Source organism: Hesperophylax consimilis, chromosome 5 (assembly GCF_061612785.1).
Source record: "Hesperophylax consimilis isolate HC1 chromosome 5, BYU_Hcon_1.0, whole genome shotgun sequence".
Lineage (NCBI taxonomy): Eukaryota > Metazoa > Arthropoda > Insecta > Trichoptera > Limnephilidae > Hesperophylax > Hesperophylax consimilis.
Window position 1 is genome coordinate 32110730 of NC_142840.1, and position 21247 is coordinate 32131976.

The 21247-nt window shown below is 34.0% G+C and overlaps 1 protein-coding gene across 1 annotated transcript in view; it reads right to left on the reverse strand.

The window, feature by feature from the left end:
- GlyT (Glycine transporter) overlaps positions 1-20936 on the reverse strand; it is a 63197-nt gene extending 42261 nt beyond the window's left edge. Inside the window, exons 1-2 of the mRNA XM_089631813.1 lie at positions 20213-20936; positions 5229-5424 (exon numbers count right to left, since the gene is read on the reverse strand). Of these exons, the coding sequence (XP_089487939.1) occupies positions 5229-5424; positions 20213-20266 (250 nt within the window). The 5' untranslated portion in view covers positions 20267-20936. The remainder of the gene's footprint in view (positions 1-5228; positions 5425-20212) is intronic.
- Positions 20937-21247: the final 311 nt, after the last annotated feature.

The following is a 21247-nucleotide window of genomic DNA, read 5'->3' on the forward strand; positions in this document are numbered from 1 at the left end:
AAAATCTTAGACCTTTCGAAGCCTTTCAGAAGATTGGAACCGTCATCAGCGGTTACGGCCAAGACATAAAAAATGTTTCAGCGTCACATTAATTCAGTTTAATATTTATGGGGCATTCCAATGTTTATGTTTTCTTTTGGTTTTATCACAATATCTGTAGCGGAGCGGTAGAATTGTTCAAGTAAGTTCCAATATGTCCTTGTGAAAGTCCACCATTCAGAATAGAAGCGTTGCATGAAATGCCTTCTTTCCGTATTTGGGGACTAGATTTGAATAGCCAGGAACTTCCCAACCTTCCGCTTTCCCATCTTTTTCCCTTACCCACTTTATTCAGTCTCACAACATACTCCAATATTAGTATTTTCACAGTTCTTGTAAAAATTTAGAAAAGTATTCCGATAGTGAAGATATTTTTTTGTTGACTAATAAATTTTCTATAAATATTTAAAATGTGTCGTTTTAGATTTGCCGCCAAAACGACGTTTTCGTTTTTATTCGTGAATTCGGCGGCGTTTCCGGGCGAAATTGGTGACGGCCGTCTTGCTAGGTATTTTAGGGATTTTATACCGATTCCCCGAGCACAGTCGCGCTGTTGATAGCCAGACCGATAGTGAGAATGCAAATCGGTATACGCTGGAAACACTGGTGAATCTGTCTCTGAATTAAAATTCCTAAACGTCAGACGGCTACGTAAAACTTAAAAATACGAATAGATTGACAATGTCGAATTGAAATAATAACTTTAAAATACATTGCCAGAACGCATGTAATTATTGTCACTAAAATGGAGTTAATTAGTTCATAAGCTCTTTAGTTACAACCAGAGATGTGCTTAAAGCCGGGAATACACATGCCTGTAGCTGGCACACTTGCATGCAAGCTCCTTGCATATGCCAGCTACTATCATGTGTATACGCTAACTTGCATGCCTGTACCTGCCTTGCAAGTAGATTGCACAACATTTTAAAGCCGAGAATACACATGCCTGTAGCTGGCACACTTGCATGCAAGCTCCTTGCACATGCCAGCTACAATCATGTGTATACGCTAACTTGCATGCCTGTACCTGCCTTGCAAGTAGATTGCACAACATTTGATTTACTGGAATGCAAGTTGAGGGAGGGGACGAGGGGGGCTATGAAACCGGCATGTGTGAACGTCGCGACAGGTACGGGCATGCCAGTAGACATTCCAATACAATTGGCAGTACACATTGTACTGCCAATTGCAATACGATGATATTTAATTCACTTCGAATGTTTTCCATTGCCAAAAAGCTTGAGACTACTCAGTCTCAGAGTGATTTGAGACACGTACTGTCTAGTGACTGGCATGTGTATACGTCTTGCAAATACAGGCATGCAAGGACGCAACTTGCATGCAAGTTTAACTTGCATGTGTATTCTCATTGCGCCAGTAACTTGTACATGCCATTAACATGCATGCAAGCTACTGTTCCATTTTACAGGCATGTGTATCGCCGCCTTTATTTCAAATAAATCCATTTCAAATGGAAATGCAAAATGCAAAATGGGGATTTTCCATTTTGCATTTTAAATGCTTTTCTACAAACCATTTTGCATTTTGCATTTTAAATGTTTTTTTTCAACATTCTTCCTACTTTCTCCACTCATCTTTTTTTCATAAGCCTAAAGAGTCTAAGATTAAAGACGGGTTGTTTCATAGTATTTGAACAATTTATCAAATTTCAGAGCTAATTTTCAGGTTACGTTTTTTTATCAATGCTGCGAAGCAATTCAATTAAAATAATAACAGAACTTGAATAGAATTTTCATAGAACTTGAAAATTAACTTAGATATTTGATGAATTGTTGAATAATGAATTTGAACAATGCATCAAATTTTATTGTTGTTTTTCAAGTTCTTTGAAGATTCTATTCAAATTCTGTTACTTTATCATAATTGGCCAGTTACTTCACAAAACTGAAATAATAACAGAACTTAAATAGAGCTTTCAGAGAACTTGAAAATCAACATTGAAATTTGATGAATGTCAAATTCTGTGAAACAACCCGTCCTTAATCATCCACACATTTTTATGCGAATTTGTAAAAATACCCAATCGAGTATGCCATAGTCCCATTGGCCCCATACAGTTGGGAATATTTGGTATTCTTGTGCGGTATACACATTAACAAAAAAAAATCCTTTTTATTTTCAAATTTCATATTTGATTAAAACCTACGCACTATTAGCAGCCACCCTTTTATCACTAATGTACATACTTAGTATTTCCGTTTCCCGCAAACATACTCGCTAATTACATACTTGCTAATTACATGAACTGTTTTCGAAGTTCACGGCTAAAGTCGCAAAACAATAACCAAGATAACAGAGTCAAAATTTACAACAGGTAAAACAAAGCCTCGATCAGTCTTTAAAATAGTTAATTATCGATCAACAGTAAAATTATATCGTATGATTTATCATTTTAAGTGAAAGCCCACCCTTTCATTATTTCAACTTAACATGTTTGTATTTGTTCAAGAAATTGTATTATGTCCCCCACGCTAGGAGTTCACCTGTATTGTGGGTAATATTTTACAAGGGTTGATTGATTTTATAGGAATAATTGAATTAATCATATTAGTATAGTTATAAATAAATAATTAATGCAATTTAAACAAATTCCAACACAAATAAAATCAATGTTATTAAAAAATAATATAACCAGTTCCATGTATGTATTTTGTATTGTGCAAGTGTAGATGTTGTAAATAGTGTAGGGAGCGAATTGTAAGAGCGTACTCGTATATTGTTTTTGTCCCAAAGGATGTGTTTTTTCAGGTATTTATAGCTGTAATTTGTGCATGTCTTGTTCTAGTATTCCAAATATATTGTTACTTGTTAAATATCTTTTTACATATTATCGTATTGTAAAATTGTATTGTATTGTCAAAGCATATGTTTTGAAGATAATTTTATTCTGATATTTCATAAGTATGTAAATTTTCTATTGTTTATGTTTATGATTCTGTACATTCTTATGTCAGAGTGGTTTTTTATAATTCTGTATTGAACCTAATTAATGTTATTTCCCGTATTATATTTATCGTAATATGATATCTTGTCTTAATATGACACCTTCAACAATAACAGAATATATTCTGTATAAGTTATCTTAAATAAATGTTTTTTTCTCATTTTTCACGAGCAGTTTTTTGTTTTAATAATTTTTTTAAATATTTTTTTATTCGTATTGTTTTTTAAGGGTGTGTAAAAACAGGACAAAATTTCCGCGAGCCGTGCCACTACGCTAGCGGCGTTTCGAGCCATTTGCGGTTGCTTCATTCCTTTCCCATAATTCCCGGCTCGGCTAGCGGAAATTTTGTCCTATTTATAAGTATAATTAGAGGTACAGTCACAATGAGGAAATCAATAATTGGTTTAAATTTGGCTATACTACACACGTACCAACTAATAAAATATAAACTATCGATTTCCCGAAAATAAATTTTGTATTCTCAGCACCGTGGATTTTTACAAAAAGTATGTCTTGGTATTGGTACTTATTATTTTAAAAGAAGGTTATTTGGCTTTATACAGTGTGTCAATATATATGTTTCATTGGCATTATAAGTCTCAACTGCTCCAAATCATCCGAGGCCATTGAGACTGTGGCAACCCCTATTGGGGAATGTTGTGAAGCTGATGATAGTGGGGAGAGAGAGGAAATGGGGAAGAGGAATGTGGGTAAAATATCTGGCTTTTCAGATCTGATCACCAAACACGGCTAATGCCATTTCAAGCAAAACTCCAACTCTGCATGGTGGTCTTTTTTTCCATTATTTCTGGCTTTCACCCTTCAAGGGTGTTCTTGGCCATCATTTAAAATTATTGAGAAATGAAAGGTAAATTTAATATTAATTTTATTTAAATAGGCAAATTTCAAAATTATAATGAAAATTGGAGTCGAGTTCAGACTTAGAAGAGATGAGATGTTGAATGGAGGGGAGGCAATTTTAGATAAGGCTTGATAGAAGAGAGGATATTTTTTTAAAGAGGGACAACCAAAAAATATGTGATCTAAAGTTCCCACTTCTAGACCACAGAATGTACAATCTGGTGAGTCAAGGACTCAGAAATAAGTAAGAACAGGCCGCAAATACAATAAAAATTATTTTTATTGAACCAATTGTGAAACAACACAAATTGATTAAATAAAATTTACGTGCGCACGCAGAAATTTAAACCCGTGACCTCCGGATTGCTAGTCGACAGCCTATTTTGGCATAGAGCTGTACAATTAGAGGCGTTATTGTGTGCGAATACTATTAAGGTTAAACCGAAACAAGCGATATAATCTTACTTCTCACTCGACCACGCAGGTAACTTCTAAGGTACCAACTGAAAATAAAATCCAAAACATTCTAATTATTCTACTAGATGTTATCAAGCATAATTCTTTTTTTTCCACAGCCAGTTTTAATTCAGGTCTAGAAAAGTGTATGTATTATGTGTTATTTACAGAGATGATTATTTAAAATAAATCCATTTCAAATGGAAATGCAAAATGCAAAATGGGTATTTTCCATTTTGCATTTTAAATGCTTTTCTAAAAACCATTTTCCATTTTGCATTTTAAATGCTTTTCTCAATGCATTTTCCATTTTAAATGCTTTTTTGCAACATTCTTCTTACTATCTCCACTCATCTTTTTTCATAAGCCCCAAATATCAGTCGGTCCTCAACCTCGCTATGAGAGATAATTTACATTTGTCAAGTTGCTCCCTGGTAGGAGACCTGGCAATTGAGTGATACCATTACAAAAAATACTGATTCAAATACAGAACATGGGGCCATGACTCTGTAATAAAAATAATAATAATAACGCTGTAATGTTAGATAGCAGTTTCTATGTTTTTACGTTGGCAACATCCCGCGCAAATTTTTTGTGGTTTCATAATCTGTAGTCGTGGTGTTTTTGGATTTACCATCATGTAATATGTTTGTTCTACATTGATGTCCATTATTAAATGACAAAATTGTTTGAAAATTCTATAATTATTTTAATTGTTTGACCTGAGAAACCATTTTGCATTTTCAATGCATTTTGAAAATAGGTATTTTGCATTTTGCATTTGAAATGCTTTTCTAAAAACCATTTTGCATTTTCAAATGGAAAAGTTTTGACCCATTTCCATTTTGCATTTCAAATGGTTTTGGGTACCCATTTTGCACATCTCTGGTTATTTAATACAACTTACCACCGCCATTGTTGTAGCACAAATAGGGGAACCTCCAGACGTTTCCCAGGCCTACGCTGTAGCCCAGCAGGGATAGCAGGAAGTCGAAGCGGCCCGTCCAGTTACCCCGCTCGGGCTCGGGGCCCCCGCGCGAGGCCCCCGGCGAGGGGCACGGTGCCAGCGGGGCCTGGGAATTGGCCACGGACACCTTGTCCGACTAGAACAGAAAAATGCCATTTTATTAATATGCAAATTTTACATCGATTTTTGTGATGTGTGGACTTTTTAGATATATTTTCAGATGTAGACGGTGACCGGATAAATCATCACAATGATAAGGCTCGATCAATGTTTCAAATGTGACATTGAATGTCACGGCATGAGTGATTTGAACAATGTTTCAAGTGGGACATTGAATGTCATGGAATGAGTGTTTTGAACGGTGACCGGATAAATCATCAAAATGATAATTCATCACATCTTTAAAAAGTTATATAAAGTCATGGAAAGTGATGAAACAAAAACTTTATTAACTGGGTTAAGTAGGTTAGGTTAGGTTAAAAAAAAAAAATTTTCATCGTTTTTAATGATTTTATATAACTTTTTAAAAGTGTGTTGAATTGTCACTGTGTTGAGTTATCATGGAACCGATGTAGACAGTAGTTTTTTTAACGTTAAGCGTGCTAAATTTCATCAAAATTCTGCTTTAAGGGATGGGAAAAGCGTATTGAGTGGATTTTCGAAACCTCATATAGAAAACGACTATCTTCATGTTTCTAAGGAGAATTGTGCAAAATTTCATCAATCTCGAAAAAAAAAGTTGATTTGTATTAATAAAAAAAAATTTGCTGCCCACCACCGACACTCATCTTTATATGAAAAAATAAAAAGATGCTTCTAATTTCTTCCAGTAATTTAAAAAAAAAATCATTTTCCTTGGTGAGTATAATGGTGTTATGAAAAATACGTGTTTAGTTTAGGGCATGCAAATATATATTTAAGTCTATAACGATTTTCTGTTGTGAATAAATATTTGTGTTTTTCTTTTATAATTTGAATTTTCTTTTTTGAAATGAGAAATTTTAAACATTGACCTGTGGCGGACACCTTTTCCGACTAGAACAGAATATACCCCTTTTTATCCATACGCAAGTTATACTTATAATTTTTGACGCGTAAAGTAGCAATTTATAGTGTGATTTATAATACGAGTAAAGTTTAAAAAAAATATTCTGCTACTAAAATCTTGTCAAGCAATAATACAAGAGGTAGATATTTTTTATTACATGTTTTATTTTTGTTTTAAAATAAGCTAAAGTCATATTGTTATTTTAAAAAGCAATACATGACACAATTTAAAAAAAATATATGTGACATGCCACAGACAAAGTTGTCAGACTAGAAAACAATAATTCTTAGTATATTCACTTTTTATAGTCCATAATATAATATAAATCGAGAAATATCTGAAGAAAGTTTAAACATTGCTACGTTTTGACGGCTTGACAATAATGAAACGTTAAGTTTTTACACTTATTTTAATATTGCGCCTCTCCTTTATCTCAAATAAAAATATCAGGAACCCAAATTCGTATGATGTTTGGGGCCAAATTTGGTCTCCTAATAATTAAAGGGTTAAAATATTTTTTTTTGTATTTCTTTGGCATTCACTATGTAACAATTTCTGTTTTTTTGTTTTTTAATGATTTTTATTATTCACAATGTACATTTGTTACGTATAAATTTTATTAATTAGTTCTAAAATAGCTAGTTAATGACACGAACGTGTCGAAACCGGTCGCTAATTAATAAAATTTATACGTAACAAATGGGTGAAAATATGACAATTTCAAATGCCCTTCAATTAAAACCCTAAATAAAAAAATACGATTCCTTTCGTATGAATTGCCCCGAAAAGAGAAAGTATTTAACCTATTTAGAGTAAAAAAATTAAAAATAAAATAATATCTATATTGTTTCGAATTTGATCCAAAGAAAACATGGTGCCTTTGGTATGATTAATGATACTTTTGATATGATGCTGGTTTTAAAAATGTTTTCAACTAAAAATAAATCTGAAATAATTGATTTCAGTTTGTTAAATAGCATGCTATTGTAATAATATCTAAATATTCTTGATAGACAAGATTTTTTTCTACTGGTAATAACTTTGTGAGGATCTCATTGGGTCCAATCTATCTATCTATCTTAAAAATCAGTATAAATAAAAATTTTAATGTTTTTCATTTGTTCAAAATGTTATATCTCCGAAAATTCTTCACCGATTGCTTTGAAATTTTGACACAAAGTTGCATTCTAATACGCATGTGTTTCAATATTATATATATGTCACATGTGAAATGTAAAAACGTGTTTTGTGATGTAAAAGAAAAAAGCGCTATTGGAAAAGATTTTTTAAAGGAAAAAAAAGATTAATTAATTATATGTGAGTACCTACTCCAGCAACTAGGCAAAATATATTATTCTGCAACAATAATTTCAGTACCAACTACCACATACATACACCTATTTCTCGCTTTCACACACTTGGAAACAAATTCATCTCAAATAAAGACATATTTAATAATTTTTTGCTTGTGTTCAAGAGATACCTGAATGACATTTTTATGTTGCATATTTAACGAGCGATTGCGTATATTTGTTGTTTTCTTGTAGATATGTTGTGAACCTAAAATGGTATTATTCTTTTGTTTTAAAAATAAAAACCTTCTCTTGTCACTGTATTATGTAGTAAATTAGGTAAAATAGTATAATATATATTTATTTTTTTATATTAACTCCACACAGGAGGACCTGAAGAAAATAATTTCCCTCAGGGCCTATGTCATCTTTGGGGATGCTGTGTGGAGGGTCTTTTTGTGGAGAGGAAGGAGTGAACATGGGTCTTGAAGAGTCCCATGTTGTAGGAGGGAGGAAACACAGAGGCCGGCAATTCGTTCCACAGCCGAGCTGTTGAACTTAAGATATAAAAGCCCATTAGGGCGTTTAAATTAATATATTAATAAATAAATAAATATGTGTAAATAACTTTATAAATAAACAATTTTCTGCTACCAGCTTCAGAATAGGTGAGTACCCGCAAATTATTTACATACATTGGTGTAATTATAATATTAACTACGCATTATCAATATGTATTAACATTTCGTATTAATTTTTTTTCTATTAACATTCCACTTCTGGACACCTTCTGAGCCGCCTCTGTTAAAATGCCTAGAATAATAATTCAGTTATGTCATGGCATTGTTACTTAATTTTGGTACGGTCATAATGTCAATAACAGCCTAGAACCGCGATCGTATCACTTCAATCATATATTATAGAAATGGTGAAATTTACCTGCAGATAAGTTCTCAGTAAATATAAACAAATTTATCTGAAGTAAAATGCCTAAAACTGTGTAGGTATGTCAAAGCAAAAAACATTGTTTCGTTTTTTTTGGCTTGTGCAGAACGTCAACAGCCTAGGTCCGCTATTACATCATAATTAACAGAGATATAATAGACAAGGTAAAAAATGTACCTAGCTACAGATAAGTTCTCAGTACATTAAAAAATATTATTTACGCCAAACGCGCGTTCCATATTTGTCACAGGAAAGCAGGTCAGTGTTAAACTGCTCGATTGTGGAACAATTTGCAAACCAGGTACGTCCTTCCTCCAACAATATGAACATCCCCAAAGATGACATAGACCCTGAGGGAAATTATTTTCCTCACCACCTCCCGTTTGGAGCGAATGTTAAAAAAATCAAAAAGTGAAAAATATTTTTTTTTATTAGAATACCTACTTCAGTTTTTAATAATATGTATTATTATTGAAGAAGAAGATAAAACTATTAAATCTAAACACAACGTGAAATAGAACAAGACACAGAAAAATAAAAGGTAACGGTCACAATTAGGAATCGAACCCAGGATATCTTGTTTTACCGGGACAGGCGTCTTAAACCACTCAATTTAGATGTATTAAATATTTGTTTTTTTTTTTTAGTTTGAGGATTGAAGCTTCCTCCCCAGGGACTGGAGACAACCGCGCTAGCAACTTAGCCAAATCCAAATTCGTTAGAACCGACATTTATAAATTCTGTAATTTTATCCAATTTCAGAGAAATGCGTATATGTCCGCGTGTGTAAGCGTGATTGCCACCAAAAGTTGCCAGAATGCAATGTCATCGACTACAAGTATATCTGCTGAGTCTCAGCTTGATCGGATATCGGGAAGTGGGTTAATGTTCACTTCCGAAATTCCACTTCATTCATGCATTCATTCTAGTAAAATTCAAATAGATGTATTTAAAATAATATATTTACAAAAACGTGTAGGTACATCAAAGGGAAAGAACATTATTTCGTGATTTGGAATTATAAATGCATTGTCAATAACGACCTCTTACCGTGATTATTGCACTACAAGAATCAAATATTCATTACAAGAATCATCAATAATTCAACACAGAAATAGCTTAGCGCCTGACAGTAAACAGGAAGGGTTGCGTGTCCTATGCAACAAGGTTGTGCAACATTCAACGTTATCAAATGGTTTTCCGTGTAATTTACGAGTAAATTATTGATTTCCGTGGAGTGACAGTACGTGCCCAGAATTATTTTTCATGCATTTATTAAGCATATAACTACATAAAAAATTTTACGCGCATGCTTAGAATTAGAGTGGACATACAGGGTTTTCCAATAAGAGATGTTATTTTGATATTCAGAGAAAAATGCCATTTTTAATATAAATGATCGAACGTTTATTTCATTATAAAGAGGAAAGTATGCCGTTAATAGTGAAAAATAACATTAGTCAAATGACCACCACGACCACGCCTACAGGACCATATCCTTTTCATGAAATTTTCCAAAACCAAATCGCAAAGTGGCTGCCTTATGTCCTCGATAGCCTCACGAATTCCATCTTTGAAGTGTTGAATCGACGCTGAGCTGTTGGCGTAGACCTTTTCTTTCACGTGGCCCGAAAGGAAGAAGTCGCAAGTTTTTAAATCACAAGATCTCGGTGGCCAATTGTGATCACCCCTTCGAGAGATAACACGGTCCGGAAACTTTTCCCGTAAAAGATCAATGTTTTCGTTGCTTGTGTGGCACGTAGCGCCGTCTTGTTGGAAGTAAACGTTGTCCAAATCAATACCATCCAATTCCGGCCATAAAAAATCATTCATTCCTTAATTAATATTCAAAATAACACCTCTTATTGGAAAACCCTGTATTACCAGATGACAATTTCTTCCGAAAAACTAAAATAGATAGACGACCTCAGAGATAAAATTCGCAGTTACAAATCCGGAGGAAGCAGGTTATCATTCAAACTCTAAATTTTGTTTGAAATTACTTTAGTCATGTTTGGTCACTAGATCCAAATAACTGGGTAAGTTTTTAGTGTGACTTAGTTGGTTAATTGAATTTAAACAAGACAAAAACACATTTCAAAAAAAAAATATTTCAAAAATAGAATAGAAAATTTAAATCATTTTCTTGTTATAAAAAAATACTGTATAATAAGTAGACCTACCTACTTGTCAGAATTCTTAACAAAATCAGTTACAATTTTTTTCAGTTACAAAACAAATTTGAGTTCATTGGTCCAGATTTCGCGCAGGACTACGCACAGATAATCGAAATTAGTATTTGTGATACTAAAATGATATAAAAAGTTTAATTTTGTAAAAATCATAAAAATTAAAAAAACACATTATTTAAAATTGTTACCAAGCAGTGGGTTAAAAAAAATATTTTATTTTACACACTAATTTCGGTTGTCGGTGCGTGGATGCATGCGTGAAGTGATGTGAAATATTTCTGCGTAATACGTAAAATTATTCAATTCCTATGAATTAATGTTCAAAAATTAAAAGTCTAAATTAGAGGTTCCCAAACTTTTTTGCCCCGTAGACCACTTACCAAATATTTTTTTTCCATAGACCCCCTGCCTGCCGAATATTGAATTTTCCTAAAACTATTAAAGTCCCATGTGATAATCATTTATTTTTTTAGTAAAAAGATTCCCTTCCCTTGCCTGCCCAACAACCGGGTGGCGGTATAGTTGCTCTGTTTTTACATTGTGCAGACAGGGGCGCCCTTGTGAGGTATTACACCAAATGAAAATGAAGCAGGATAAGCAACGGGATTTTCTTTTTGTAGCTGGCCCTACAGAACTGCCCCTTAGGTTCTTTGTCAGTGCTTATTCCGGTCAGTTCTTCTTGTCACATGATATCCGATTCTTCAACGTTGCATTTCCATAGTCACAATGTCCTCAAACTTAGTTTTGAAGTCTGTGTGAAGTGCATTTAAATGTTGAACGCCATTATTACCCTGGACGTTTTTCAAAAACAAGTTGGAAAACTAAGAAAATTCGCGGCTTCAAATATGCAATGTTTTGCTTGAATATATTAATTCTGACGAGAAAAGGAACGTAGACTCTATTTATATACCTCAATTAACAACTTTACGAAATATAAAAATACAAATATCAAATAAGTAATTTCTCAGTCTATTATATTTGTGTTAGGTTTATTGTGTCATTTACGGAACTCCTAAATGTTGACTTGAGGTAAATGGGGGTCCCCTCGTATGTACCCCCATTTGAATCTCGTAGACCCCCAAATTTTTTTCTCGCTGACATAGACCCCCAGCATGCCGATATCGACCCCTGGGGGTCCATATAGACCACTTTGGGAACCTCTGGTCTAAATCATCAGACAAGCGATAAAACAGGAACCAAAAATATTGTTATTAGTAATTTTTTTTAAATGTGTTTTTCTTTTGTTTAAATGTTTGGGGGATATCGTAGATTTTAAAGCTTAATTCCATTCGCAAGGTAAATATCTTGTTTTGAACAGCTATAATACTTAACAAATATTTAACAAATCCCACAACACTAATAATTACGAATAAGAGTTTTCGTCAAGGGGAAAATGAATAGGAGAATAAAGGAAGGAAAAGAATTGAGTGGAGTGGTGGGTGGTAAAGAGGCGTTAAGCTGGTGGGAACAGAAAGAGGCTTTTTAATATTAATAACCTTGAAGTGGAACTTGTTAGGGTGCCCCATACATCAGAGGGCTTGCAAAGACCTGATACTTTTACTGAAAAGGAAAGTGTGACTGATTTATATTGGTGGACTGAAATTACAAGGTTTTCTCATCACTTCAGCAACGAGAGAATTTAAATATATAAAACAGAAAAAGACACAGAAAAGAAAAAATGTAATAGTCGGAGCTGGGACACGAAACCAAACTTACTGATATAAAATATTGCTAATTAAACTCCGGTTAAAAACGGGACTGCAGGTCCTTAACGAATGAATTGATAGTTTTCCTAAAAAACTTTAATAAGTACGAATGTATAATCACGAGAAATCCGAATATTTCCGCATCTCGTCACTGTATAAGGCAGGTACATGAACACGTGTTCAGATATAATAGGAATATACTAAATGTTTATTAGGAAACGGCCTGAAATCGTATTTCAATAAATCAACAAAACTCTTTTTTCTCCGTGCAAATACGGTAGTCTTAACGGAACTGTGCATCTAGCACTTGTCATCGTTCCTGAGCACGACTGCAGGTCGCTAACGTGCAAGCAACAGTTCAAGTCGAATAAATTAAGAACCAAGATATCGTGAACTGTTGTTTGTTCGTTGGCAATCTGCAGTCATACTTTTTTTTTTTTTTTTTTTTTTTTTTCAATATAAAGTTTCTTTTACAGGTTTTTTTTTTCGATGTCTGTCTCACTAGGATAAACCTGTGTCGAGACAGACGTATTTGATACATTAAAAATGTTTACATATTTTTTGATACATTAAATATTTCACTACATTAAATGACATTGTGAAAAAGATAGAAAATAATAAATAATAATAATAAATGATACATTTGTTAATCAGCATCTAGCTGGAGTACATACTTATGTAGGGATTTTTATAAAAAAATTTATCATGGATCTGTCTTGGCTGATGATCCAAGATTTGATGTCTGTTTTATATTTCAGAAAAAATTCGTTCAGTCTAATGGCTAGTGGGAGAGCATTATATAGCCTTGTTGCAAAATATCTAAAATTTCTCTGGCCAAAAGTTGTTTTAGCGAAAGGGATTTGTAAGAAATTATGTCCTTTTGTTCTAGTATCACGAGCAGTTTGGATATTGTCAAAAGTAGTTTTGTGTTTGAAGAGGTATGTTAGTATGTTTTTGGCATAAAGTTGCCTAATGTCCATAACACAGATTTTCCTAAAGATTTCATCCGAACTGCTTGTGATTGGTAGTTTGAGGATAATCTTTATTATAAGTTTCTGAGCTTTAGATATTGGATCAATGGCGGCAGCGTTTGCTCCTCCCCATGCTATGATACCATACTCTATTAAAGATTGACAAAGTGCATAGTAGATTGTTTTGAGCTGGCTTAGGTTGAGAAAGTTGCGAGTTTGTCTAAAAAAATAAATGAATTTTCTAAGTTTGTTTGCTGTAGAGGTTATATGTTCTTTCCACTTTAAATTGCTATCAAAAATAATACCTAAGTATTTAATTTTAGTTACCTGTTCTAAATAAGGACAATCACATATTATCGGATTTGTCAGGTTGCAAGCACAAATTTTAATTTGATTTTCTGGGTTTCTTAAGGAAGGATTAATACTAAATTCAATGTATTTAGTTTTGGTCACATTCATTGTTAGTGTATTATTATTTAACCATCTTTTAACCACAGTTATGCCCCTGTTAGCTTTTATGTATACATCATTCCAATTGCTTGATTTGAAGAGGAGAATCGTATCATCAGCGAAACTTACAATTTTGGCATCTATTTGAAGATTACATAATTCATTTATGTATATTAAGAACAGGGTAGGACCTAAAACACTTCCTTGAGGCACGCCGTAGCTAATTGGTAATTGATTGCTATTGCAGTTGTTGATTTTCACACTTTGCTTTCGGTTTGACAGGTAATCGCTAATAATAGTAAGTTCATCACCATTTATACCAATATTAGATAGTTTTTGTAAAAGTTTAGAGTGAGAGATAGTATCGAATGCTTTGCACAGGTCTAAGAATATTGATATGCATTTTGATCCCTTGTCTAAGTTTTCATTTAGAAAATCGGTAACTGTTGCCAGGGCTTCGGAGGTGCCTTTATTTTTCCTGAATCCAAACTGGTTGAGTGATAGTATGTTATTTTGTTCAAGGTATTCAATTAGTTGATTATTAATAGTTTTTTCAAAGACTTTAGATAGTGAATTTAGTAATGTAATTGGACGATAGTTCGTTATGTCCGCTCTAGAGCCTCCTTTATGTATTGGGATTATGATTCCGTGTTTTAGATTGTCGGGGAATCGGCCTTTTAGGATGCTTAGGTTAATAAGATTTGTTAAGGGAGTGGTTATTTCTGATACAAGTTTTTTTTTAAGGCAATATTTGATATATCGTCCAAGCCAGTTGAAGACGAGTTTTTTAATGAGTTTATGATCAATCTAGTATCTTCATTTGAAATTTGTTTTAGACTAAAATGCAAGTTGTTGGGCAAATTTGTATTACAGCTTAGTGAACTGGAGTTGGTATGGTTTACATCGATATTTTTTGCGAGTTGTTCACCTATTTTTGAGAAGTATTTATTTGCATGATTAACAATAATATCGGGATTACTAGAAAAACTAAATATTTTATCATTTACTTTTAGTTGTTTTAAGTCATTCGTAGGATTAGGTTGAGAGTGGGTGGCTTCTTTAAGTGTTTTCCAAAGTTTTTTAGGATCATTATTACAGTTTTCTATTTTCTGTTTGTAATATATCTCTTTAGCCTTTCTTATTATTTGGGTACAAATGTTTCTATATCTTTTATAAAAGTTTCGAAGTTGTATATCATAAGGATTGTTAATAACGTTTTTGTGGAGTTTGTTACGTTTACGGATAGATTTAATAATAGTGTGGTTAATCCATGGCTTAATTGGTAAAATATTATTTGGTATATGTTTTATGATTATGTTTGTATGTTCGTTAATGGTAGTCTGTAAGTAATTGATAAAGTACGTCCAGGCGTCTTCTGGATTTGTAATGTTAAGTAATTCTGACCATGATTTACTCATCAGAGATTGACGAACACAATCATAATTGATTTGAATGATTTTTTTCTTATTTGTTGTGTTTTTATGTTTGTCTTTTCTGTTGCATGTTTGTATGGAAAGAATAGTGGTGTAGTGGTCGGTAAGTGAAGATTCATATACAATAGATATTACTGGGCAGTTGGATTTGACCATGATGTGGTCGATGCATGAAATGGAGTCTAATGTAGCACGTGTGGTAGTGTTTATGGTGCTTTGGAATCCATGGTAAGTGAGCGTATTTAAGTATTCTTGGCACTGAGGATGTTCGTTTGTGGGCAGAATATTTATGTTGAGGTCACCAGCAATAATATAATTTTTAATATTACATAATTCAGTTAAACAGTTATTAATTGATTTTAGGAATGGTGAAATATTATAAGAGGATGGAGAACGGTATATTGCTAAGATACATGTGTCATTTTTGAGAGTTATTTGCAAACAGTTTGCACCGCTGACTTGGATTTCCTTGACAGATAAACCAATCAGGTCAGTTCTGGTATAGACAACAACTCCATCATTTTGTTTAGTATGTATTGAAGTGCTGTAGTGATCATACCCTTTCAAAATTTTAGGAGCATAATTTTTTGGTATCCAGCATTCAGTAAGAATAATTATATGAAAAGAGGTTCCAATATTATCAAGTTGTAGCAAGAATTCGTCAAAATTCTTGGAAATTGATCTAATATTTTGCTGTAAGATTTGAAGAGAGGATGAGTGTGTTTGTAGTACATTTTTACAGAATTTAGGATTTGACGTCCTATAATTGGTAATACATTCCATTTTTAATAATATCCATTACAGTAAGGGTTTTCTCTAGAATTAAAAATCTACAATACCATTTTTTTAATGTCACTTTCATGTTTGACTTGAATGATTTTTTCCCCCGGACCCTTACGAACGAGTAATTTATTGGCTTTAAACCATACAAATTCGAATTTTGTTTCTTTAGCCTTTTGTTTTGCTTTCCACAGCAATTCCTTATAGTAAGGCGTAAGCACTTCACTAATATAAATGGGTGATTTTGGGTTAAGTATTTTGGCTGTATTTTTGAAAGATAAGACCATATCTCTCGTTTTCTGGTTGTAGAAATTTACTTGTAGTTTATCGGGGGCGTTAGTTCTGCGGTCCTGGGTCCTGGTCACAAGGCGTAGATCCTGCTGCAACAATGGCATACCAAGGGAATTGGCTACCCGAAGAACGGCTTCAGCTGGTTGTTCTCCCGGCCGCAATTCAACACCAGCCATTTCCACACAGTCGCAGAGATTATTTTGTTCCATAGTGGCTAGTCTGGTTTCCAGGCTTGAAATTCTTAAGTCATTCTTTATATTTATTTCACGTAAGGATTGTGTATCTTTTTGTAGGTCTTGTAGTACTTTAAAATTTGATAACAGATCTTCATATTGATTACTTATAAATTCGTTGCTTCTCTTCAGTTCCTTAATTTCGTCTTCGAACATTTTTTTAAGTTCAGTGACCTTTTGGTCAAAATGTTTGGTCAGACGAATAAAGAGCATATCATCATCATCGGTATTTGCAGCCGAGGATGTAGACGGTGATCCTGGTCTGATTAGGCATTTTGGGCATTTCCAAGAAGTTTTATTTTTTTCTGCCATTTTTTTGTATTTGGAATCAGAGATATTGAGGCAATTATTGTGAAATGTTATTTTGCACTTGGTACACGTAAACATATACTCATCTTTATTTATTGGGTTTAGGCAACCTTCACAGTTAAGCATTGTGGTTAATAATCCTCAACGCCTAAAAAATAGTTTTCCGCAAAATTTTAGCACGAAGCGATCTCACTTTTGACCAATAGCGAGATAGGTATATTGTTTTGAATTTTGTTTAATGTCAAAGTAATTATGGACACTGATAATATGATCCTAAATTTCACTTAGATACAATCTTAAAACTTAAATAGGTGTTAACTTTTCACTTATCAATATGGGTAGCCACAGAGTAATTTTTAGACCGTTAGGTTTCACCGTTTTACACACGATTTTACAGATTTAGTTTCACTATTTTATCACTTGACTATTTCGTTTTTTTTATACTTAATTTGTTTATCACATTTATATAAGCAGCGCGAAACGCAGTGATGACACTGTGAGTAGAGTTTGACACTTTTTTGGTTTTATTACAGTGATTTTGGTGATGTTTTTTAGATTTTTATGTAGAGCGTTTGACAGTCGACTTGTAGGTAGGTAGGCTAGTTGTTGACATACTACAAGGTGACTCTACCAATTAAGATTTAACTATTTAAAATTAAAAATGAACGTACGAACCCATTTTCGGTTATGATTTTATTGTATAATGTGGCAAATTAAGTTATTTATAAAATGAGCGGAAAAAAATTAAATATTATGCCTGAACATACACAACATAAAATAAAAGGTACTTTTTGGCCATGTTTTTTTCTTGCATAAATCAAAACAGGCGGATGGTGTTAAGCGGGAATTCAAACCTTATCGCCATCTACGTAAGAGTTGTTATTGATAGCGGCTCAATTTAAAATATTACACGACGTAGTGCATCGCCTTAATGATTTTTCCAATCTTGGCCTTATTTCAAAGGCCAAGATGTATTCTACTCGCAGTATTTAATTGAAGCATCTGAAACATTTCTGGGTGACCAAATTTTCAAACCAAAAACACATGATTTTGCATTACTACGTATGGCATCGCCTTAAGCGGGATTTTATCCACATCTACATAAGGGGTTTTATTGCTAGCGGCTCGATTCAAAATGTTACACAACGTAATGTATCGCCTAAATTACTTAAAAATAACTAGGTGTTTCGATAAAAAAATATTAACAGGCGCACTTAGTCCTCGAGTAAGCAAATACGGGCAAATAATTTTAAACAGGTCACGTTTGAATGTATTTGTGCACACCGATAGTATCTAAAGTTTCAAAAAATTTTACAAATGTTATATCTCTGCCTTTACTTGCAGATTTAGTGTGTTGGGAACTCTTGATAAAGTAAAAGGTTCTTTACAATAATTGCGTTTATTTACGTATTATAAGTAAGTCTGAATTTAACTACACTGTTCATTACCCGAGGGTTGGTGATTCTCTCTTTCTAGAAGCTTGAAGTCTGACGAGGATACCCCACAGGCAATTGCTACACTCTAGCAACATCTGTCGGACTCTGGAGTAAGCTTTCTGACTAGTGCCATCTATCGCTTGAATACCCAACTTATTACCATACATCACAACAAAGGAGTATGGAACAGCCACCCGCAGTCCCCTCTTACCCTACAAATGCCCATTTTTTTACTCGCAATTCAATTCGACAATGTTCTTTTATGTTTTTGTTTCATTCTTCAGCTTCCTAACCAAACAAAATTATTTTTTTTTACTCATCCAGTATATCAGTACACAAGAAAGGATATCTTTAAAATAATTTACCTGTACCTACATTGATTTATAATGTCATAACAGTGACGCCGGGCGCCGCGACGCTTTTTACACAAAACAAAAAAACCTCGTAATCTATTAAACAAACTAATCACTTCCCTTCAAGGAACGTTCAATGGAAGGACATGTTTACTAACTTATATATTTCCATAGTCGTTATAATAATTTTAATTGAGTACTTTTAATTAAATTTAAACTAGAGTAAATTTTCTGGATTCTGGAAAGCAAAACTCGAACGGTGAGGTCTCTCATAGTGAAATTCGCATAGGAAAACGCAAATATTTGCATATCGCAATGTCATTTCTATCACAAGTAATGGAGCGTTGAAATAACCTTAAAATTTAACAAATAAGACATCCCACCATATTGTTTGTTCTAGATTTTCAATTTTTGGAAAAGGTCGCGAGGAAAAATTGAAAATAACGAATTCTATGATAATTTTATCGAGCCTTGAAGGATTTTGATGAAAATACAAAACATTGTTAAAAAAATGTACATACTTATAAGAGCGATGTCTATAATCCTGTAAATATGAAATAAGTTTAGAATAGATTAAAATAAGAATTGTTGAAAATGGTGTTTACTAATTTCTATTGTTTAAGTTACAATTTATTGATATTTAATATTTATGAGCAAATTAAAAAAAGAGTAATTTGATTCTGAGATGTGCATGATATAAAAAACCACCCCTTTTTACATTAGCTCCACACAGAGGGACATGAGGAAATAATTTCCCTAAAGGACTATGTCATCTTTGGTGATGCTGTGTCAAAAGTCTCCCTCTACCAGTACCTCGATTCCCGATCCAGCTCGCCATGCAGTCGGTGGTCATCCCATACCCATAATCGCCTCCCAAATTGAATCTAATTCTTATAATATTTTTCTTTTTAACGAAGCTCGAAAAAAGACATACATTAATTTAAACTTCTGAATGACTATTACAATTGATATTTCATATTCATGGTCGCATTTAAAAATAATAAATTGTTTGACAGGACCTACCATCGTAACTAAATTATCATAAATTGTTTTTGGTGGAAAATTTAATGATGAAAGTCGCAACATACTGCAATGCAATTAAACGGTGCCCATCAAAATAATTTATTATGAGAAATTTAATTACTGGTTTTCGATAGAAAAGATATATATTGTCATCGGTAAATGTGTTGCGCAAATTATCGGCGCACACGACTTTCCTAAATAAAATGAGGTATTTGTTCACCCTGTGGACATATTTATTCATTATGTCATCATAAACTAACGACACGTTTATATAATAAGTAATGAGTTATAATAGCGCCTACACTTCAGAAATTCAAGAATAACGTCGTGTATACAAAAACAAAAAATCAGTAAGTTTCACATATTAAAGAATTTTTCGCAAGCTAATCGGAAAGTTGATCGATTTTTAGTATTAAGCAGATATACAGGTACTGGTTTATAAGGTAGGTACTAGGTACTTACGTCCCACATATCCAGATCCACCTTGATCTTGGAGTCCGAGCTCGGTCTCTCCATGGTGGCGGAATGTTAATGATTATTTCCAACACTCAAACTTTAGACGACATCTCACGTGCGTGTCACGCAGCCTCCAGGTGCAGTCAGTTGCCGTGGCAGGTGCTAAGTTGCGCGGAAGCTGGTTTTAGTCTCGTCCTCCTAATTGAATCCTCACAATTGTGTCAATGCCAAGCATCAACTCGCTAAATCTTCAAGTTCAAACTTTTACCGTGTATACTCGTGCGTGTATATGATATCCAAATATAATGTAGTTTTTTTTTCTTTAACTTTAAACATTCCATGAAAATATATTGTATTTTATTATCCAGAGACTCTCGCGTGAATGTTTAAATCTCGCCGCATAGCGATTTCGTACGAACTATTTATTATCATCGTTAATCAATTCCAATTATTCAATTACCCTCTTTTCAGTCGAGATTACAAAAAAACAGTCTTGAGGATAAACAAGGGTCGCGATGCCCGTCGGGGGACTGAAGGTTCCGCAGATTCGAAGTCTTGTGAGGTCGGCAGTAACAGCGGGCGGGGTGGGAGAGCAGGTGAGCTCTGCTAGGTGCCCGGGCGGGGCGGGCGGGGGCTCGCGGGCCTTACCCCATGGCGCGCGCGGGAAACCGTGAAAACAAAGCACTTCGGAGCCTGCCCTGCGCGTCTGGTCGGTGGTCGGTTCGGCAGAACTGGCGACGGGAGCGGCGGCGAGGGTTATGTCGGCGTTGCAGCCGGGGCGAGAGTGATGCAGGCTGGCGGCTCCCGGGCGGGCGGGGGCGGACAAGCGGGGGCGGGAAGCTGCGCACGGCACTCTCCCACGCCTCCCTTCCCTCAACCTTCACCGCCCCCCGAACCGCGCAGCATCCAACCCCCCCTATAATAGATATTATATCTTCCTTAAATCATAACTAATTCATTTTCGAAAACGTAACATACCCTCCTGGATATTCCTAAGCATGACAACATATTGTATGTACATGCATTACTAAACTAAAGTTG